General features: G+C 47.8%; 1 protein-coding gene across 1 annotated transcript; it reads right to left on the reverse strand.

Moving 5' to 3' along the window:
- Positions 1-2,616: 2,616 nt before the first annotated feature.
- Positions 2,617-3,755, reverse strand: EI90DRAFT_3122092 (uncharacterized protein; the record flags this gene model as incomplete). The annotated part of the gene is made up of 2 exons (XM_039063460.1): positions 2,617-2,880; positions 3,009-3,755. The coding sequence occupies 2 exons, from the start codon at positions 3,753-3,755 to the stop codon at positions 2,617-2,619; spliced, it is 1,011 nt and encodes a 336-aa protein (XP_038917212.1).
- Between the last annotated feature and the right edge of the window lie 3,047 nt (positions 3,756-6,802).

The following is a 6,802-nucleotide window of genomic DNA, read 5'->3' on the forward strand; positions in this document are numbered from 1 at the left end:
TTGCTGCCTTTTACTACAGTGGCAATCTTAACTGTATATCACTTTTTCGCACTGGAGTGACAACCAGAAATGCTTGAGAAAAATAATACTCTATTTTCTTACTTCTCTAAGGGGGGCGAAAAGTCGCAGAAAGGGTCTCCCTTTTATACTCCTTGGGTCGCCTTCCTTTTTCACGCTCTACCTTCTATTTACAGGATTTATTTACAGTGTATTTTTCTCAAACTGAATAAAAATGAAATTTTCATGCTATAGTTCTACTGCGCTTTTGCTGCGCTGAACTGCGGTTCTACTGCGGTCAGGCTGCACCTAGAATTCTTATTGTCCTCCCTCGCCTAAGCTATTTTAATGGTTAATTAGAACTTGGCTGCGCTGCATTTGCCGCAGTTACCTATTTCAAATTCTATATATATACCATTAAATTTGCTATGACTCGATGACTCTGAATTCAAACTTCGCATTACTATGCGTACGGCTGTGCTGAGACCTTCAGCTGATTTATTCCATTTTTATTTAGTGACATTTAGTTAAAATGAGACTGAAATGGTAAATGAGTGAATTATTCAGGTTTGAAACTGAAAGAAAAAGTTGCTAGTGGTCAAGAATTACTCAAACGAATGTGTTATAGCTCTCCACCTCATTAGAATATCGTTCCCTAAAATTCCCGCCATGGTCCGTCGTAGTTTAGTGGTTTTCGTGAATTTTGTTCATATTCTCTGATTTCCTTTTGTATTATCGCATCCTAATCCTCCATATGTATCGTTGGTTGATATAGTAGGTTGTCCTTGAAGATATCATATTTTTATCTATTTTATTTAGGACTCTGGACCTCTTGAAGCTGTTTTCCCGCGCATTTTCAGGTTTCTAACTTCATGTCCTTCTATCTCATTCATTTCTGGATGTTTCCTCACGTTCTTAGTATCATAAATTTTCATTTATTCCCACCTTTCCAATGGTACTAATATTGTGTCCTATTTCCTGGTATTCGTTGAGTTAGCAAAGATTCGCGCGCACATTCAGTAATCACGTGCATCGTTCGTATGCGGGAGCCGTTTTCGTTTATTTGTTCGGGATTTATGATATGTGCGGGTGTTTATTTCTTTCATATGGGCTTCTGTGATTTATTTCAGATTTTTCCCTCATGTTCTAAGGTTGTTTTGCACTTTCCATGCTTTGTTTTGACCGGGCTCTTCCTTATTTGGACGGAAATTGGTCTTCGCGATCTGCTGAAGTGCGGATCTCGGTTCCGACGGCCGGTTCCCTGCGCATTGCCACCCTCACGTGTCATTACACATGATGCGGATTCCTATATTCCCGTCATGGGTATAACTTCACAACGGCTGGACCGTTTGGGCTGAGAATTTGCATAGCTATAGTTTCCTATTTTTCATAATTTCCGTGTAAATTTCGTTGTATGTTTTAATTATGGATCCTACGCAATCATCGTCTTGTCCCTGAGCTCGGACTTTTGATGTCGCTATTCCCATTATTGGATTTCTCATTAACGCATGATCCTTTTATTATGGAAATTTGGGAGGATTAAGAGTAGATCCCTTCCTTTCTAATGGGCTATCAAGCTTGTCTCGGTCGTTACTAGTTAATCTTCGCGCTTGCTTTTTAGACATTGTCCTCGTTTTGCAGGAGTTTTAGTCATATCTCCGTCGTTTATGGGTAGTTTCCCCTGTAATTACTCTCATTGGTTCCGTTTGGGGGACATCTACATTTCCTATCATAAACACGACTTTGACTTTTGCATTAGTTCCTGAGGAATCTTTGTTCCGTGGTACTTCCATCCTTGCTATGTGTGCGGACGTAGGAAAGTAGTTTCCGTGGAGGTTCTCTGATTATTTTTATAGTCAAATCTTGGTCGATTGTCCTAATTCTTGGTTTAATATTTGCTATAAATTCCCCCGAGAATTCCGTCTCGTTGATGGTAAGCTTGAAGTATTTTTGTTATTTTTCTTTCTTTCGATTTATCGTGTATAGTCATAATAATTCGTAAAAATTCGTAAAATTCGTTAAAATTCAGGTCCTTCTATGTTCTCATATCTACTTGTCGTATGAGGTTTTGTGATTTATCTGGCATATTTCCATAATGGATTTCCATAGTGTGGCCGTTATTTCTCCTACAACGGAGACATTCCTTCGTCTCGAATCTGGTCTCTGACAGGTTTGATTGGTTAGACAAGGGCATCAGTTCGCGATTCCAACCGCTGCTGGGTAAGGTAACTGGGGGATGACCGCCATTGATGTTGGGGTTGCAGCCAAGCCACATTGATACCCTTGTTGTTGTTGGAGGAACTGTGTGCTATGGGAGGCCGGACGAGTTTTCATACAGCCACATTCCCACATCCGAGCGAGGAACTCGCCTGGACAGCCACATTCCCGCGGTAGCGTGACTACTTGGTCACAACACCTTTTCTTCTTACTTATTTTGGTCACTTCGGACCTATCCGCAAAGTCCACAAACTATATTCATTCATTTGGATTAGTTTCCTTTTTCCCTCAGTTCTCATGCATTAGCTTGAGACTGAGGTTAGTTACAACATTCTTTTACTCTGATTTCTTATACATTGTAACTCATTGTATATTACCTTATAGCTTTAGCATTAGGTAATATCATAGTTCTCGCGCATTAGCTTGAGACTGAGCTTTAGCATTAGAGCAAGCAGTTATTCCGTTAGTTGTTCTCTCAGGATTACTCGATGTGGACCACTGAAGAATCCCGTTCCTATGCCCAATCTGAATTCCACCCAGCCGGAGGTTAGATATGCTGATCTCGTGGCCGGGACCTTTGTTGAGAGTCGGATCACCTGGTGGTCTGTTCGGGCACGCCAACTTGAGAGGTCGACGTACGGGAAAGGCTGGGAGATCCAATTGGTCCTGCGATGACATCAGTTTAGTTGCAAAGTGTGCCAGGTCGATAGAGCATGTCGTGGTTGGTGTATGTGCTGCTGGAAGGCGACACAGCACATGCAGGCAGGCTCATGTGTGGAGCGTGAAAGGATGACTGGCTGATCTGGCGACGACATCGGTTCAATCGGTGGATGATGTGGAGGGTTCGCCAGAGGATCCAACCGGGCCGGCAAAGACAGCAGTTCGTGGATCCAACCATCAATGGGCGAGGTAATTGGGGAATGGCTGTCCTTGGCGTCAGCAACATAATCTGACCACCTTTGTGTCATAATCCGAGTTCCGCCCCGCTGGGGGTTACACACGTTGACTTCGTGGCTGAGAACTTTGTTGAGAGCCTGAACATTAATGCGTGCTGAATATGCGATTGCTTGACCTGTCGAACCGATGTAATTTGTCACAATTGACGATTCAGCGCTGGCTGGATGGTGCGGATCATACCAGTGTCCCAGCTCGTGAGGACGACGTAAATAAGCTGCCGGAAGGCCTAACGGAACAGGCAAGAGTGATGGGTTGATAAGGAGCCTCACACTCAGCAGGTCATCAGCTAAGGAAATTGACGACTCGGGAGTACGGTGCAGAACAATATTCACAGGGACCGGCTGGGCCTGCGAGGGCGCCAGCTTGATTGCATAGCATAGAGCTAGCGATAACATCGAATTGACGGCACGGCCTGCTGGACTGATGTAGTGCATCCTACTCGATGGAGAGGTCACATCCGAGCCATGCGACTCATGTGGGTTCCACGAAGATGTGACCAGGCGATCCGGTAGTCCAGTTAACTTTGGTTCGACTAAGCAACGTGATGAATTAGAGGTGAGCATCGCCCTTGATGAATGGGCCATGACTGGACGAAACTGCTCGATCAGTTGTGCTAGCTCAAGTGCATGCCGCATAGGGATGACTGCTTGACAGATTGCCACTGGGCAAACCAACACATGCGAGCACAATGGTTCGAGGAGGCAATGTGAGGACATGGCTGGTGGATCCGATTGGGTAGTCAGTGTTAGAACGGGCGGAAACAGACGACTCCGGAGTGGAATCGGAGACTTAGCGTGGAGGGACCTTGGCCTCAGCGACTCAAGCGGAGCGCTGTGCCATTGCTGTTTGTCCATTTGGTCCTTAATTTCACAGTAGGTGAGCAGGAAGTCTCTAGGGGGCATTTCAGGTCGATTTCGGACTAAACCAAAACGAGTATGTACAAGCGCCGATATATATAATGGAAGGGGCAAAAGCACAAGGAAAACAAAGGGTAACCGAATCGGAACGAAGGCGTCCGAACGGGAACAAAGGGTAGAGGGAGCGGAGCAGTACCGAAGGTCATAAGGTAGGACCTGTGATACGTCCGAAAGTAGGTAGAGAGGGCGAGGCCCAGAGGGGCAGGAGGATGAGGGGAAGTGGGGATGATGACTAACTGGCTAGAATAGGAAGAAGCAGTAGTCCAAATAGGGATGAGGGGAAAACGCGAGAAATACATTACAAGCGGCGAGAGTGCCGAAGGCGATCCGCGAAGCTCGGGGGTTGTGGAGCTTACGGAGGTTACGGAGGCGGGGTTGAAAGTCCGAGGGATATTGGCAATGGTGTTTACGTAGTATGAGGTCACCAATGCAATGGACTAAGACCGAGGTGGAGTCAAAGTCCGAGGTAGGGACTATGACGGAGGCTCGGAGCAAGGTATGAGCGGTGTCCGAGTGCGAAGTACGGGACAGCGGTGGAAGGTCATAACTTGGCGGAAGGGTGGCAGAGGAGTAACGGAGGGAGGAGAGAGGGGACAGGTAAGGGGAGAAGGAGTGGCGGAAAGGAGAGTAGTCAGGTCCGAAGGTGAGTATCAGAGCGGACGGGGGAAGTGTAGGAGGATAACGGGAGGGTGGAGGTGTTGTGAAGGGGGAGCGGAGTAGTAGGAGGGTGGCGAGAGGGGCGGTGTTCGGTCCGAGATGAGTATCGGAGCGGACGGAGATAGGGTCAGGGAGGTAAGGAGGAGGTGTGTTGCCAAGACCGAAGGTGAGTATCGGAACGGCAGCAGTAGGTTATGACTCCGGAGGTGAAGAGGGTGGAGGTCCGGAAGTCGGGTCGGGGTCGGGTATGCATGGATATGACAGTCAGGGGTGTCAATTTGACAACAAGACATGTCATGGCACGTTCTGAATCACAAGGGTGATGTGGAGGCACGACCAGAGGTTCAGGCAGGACAGGTAGCAATGCCTAGTTGGTGGGGCAGTGCCTCAACTTGATGGCGTGTGTCGTGGCTGATAAGCCGGTGGAGACTGGGCTGCCTGGCTCGTTTGAAACCGCCAGTTCGAGTGGGTGGTCTGAATGTGTCGGATCGGACAGGCACCGTGAAGAACCAATAATGTAACCCCGCTGGTCAGACAGTGATTTTAGCCCGGCCATGGTAGGCACCGAACTGGCTGAGTGCATCTTAGTCAATGATTGGATGGCATCTGAGCGATTTGACTCATTCAGGCATGCCAGCTCTGAAGAGCACTGCATTGGGACAGCCGGGCGCTCCAGCTTCGATGAACTGGCTAGTCGACCCGATTGAACAAGCAAAGATGACAATTCAGTCGAGTAGTGCATCGAGCTAGTGGAGTGAGTCGCGCTCGATGGGCGGGACACATCTGTCATGCTTGCTGAACGGCTTGTAGCTGAGCGATGCTGTCCAAATGAGGACGCTGGCCCAAATGAACGTGAGGAAGCAGCTGGCAATGACAACGATTCAGACTTGCGAAGTGTCGAGCTGAGGAGTGTGTTGTGTTTGACAAATGATCCACAACTGAGCGCTGCAAAGAAACAGCCAGTTGATCTGCCCAACAGGCTGCGGCTGAGCGAAGCGACTCATCGGAACATGTCCGCTCAGGTGGATGCCGTGAAGGGCCGGTTGGAGATCCCAGCTGGATTGGCAATGGTATCGGCTCACCCATATGACACATCAACCTGACCGTGTACGTTGCAGTTGAGGTGGAAACTGAGCTCGATGGCTCGTCCGAGCATGCCAAGTTGTGTGGGTGCCACGAGGGTGTAGCTGGGTGATCCAACTGGACAGTTGGGCACTTAAACGCCGCGTGATGCATCAAGCTGGAGATGTGTACCACGCTCAATGACCAGGCCATGACTAAGTGATGCAGCTCATCTGAGTGTATTGGCTCAGGCAGACACCATGAGGGACCAGTAATGGAACCCAACTGGCCAGATTGTGATGTTAACTCGGCCACGGAAGGTGTCAAGCTGATTGGACATGCCAGCTCCGATGAACGTGGCCCCAGTGGGTGCTGCGCAAGATCAGACAGTCGGTCCATCTGGATAGTCGGGGACCTAGATTCCGCTATGTACCGTGTTGAACTGGCAAGGTTTGTTGCGCTTGATGTGCAGGACGCATCAATCGGGAGGTTTGACTGAACCGACAAGGACAATGGTTCAACCTGGCGATGTGAAGGGCCAATGGATTCCGTCACGCTTATTGGATGGTCTGCAACTGGACAATGCCTGAATGGGAACATTGGTCTAAGCGATGAGACAGCTGGTCGATCCAACTGATTAGCAAGTGATGCCAGTTCGACCTTGCGACAGATTGGGCTAGCGAAGCGCCTCGCACTTGGTGCATATGCCACAACTTGACGAAGTTGTACTAACGGGCGTGCCCGCTGTAGGAGAAATAATATTCAAAGAATAAAACAATGATCTATCAGAATAGTCAACGAACAGGTGACAAGTTCAGACGTTTAACAGATCTCATGATCTTTATGAGACTGGACAGACATTAGAAGATCATTATAAAATATCTACACCCATGTAGTATGAGATTTAATCTACTACAATCATGCCTAGAACTTGACATAGGTGTAATATTCAAAGAATATATCCCTACAACAAGAAAATAGCACATAGACGGCAG

Source organism: Cantharellus anzutake (assembly GCF_015039405.1).
Source record: "Cantharellus anzutake strain C23 chromosome Unknown EI90scaffold_18, whole genome shotgun sequence".
Classification (NCBI taxonomy): domain Eukaryota; kingdom Fungi; phylum Basidiomycota; class Agaricomycetes; order Cantharellales; family Hydnaceae; genus Cantharellus; species Cantharellus anzutake.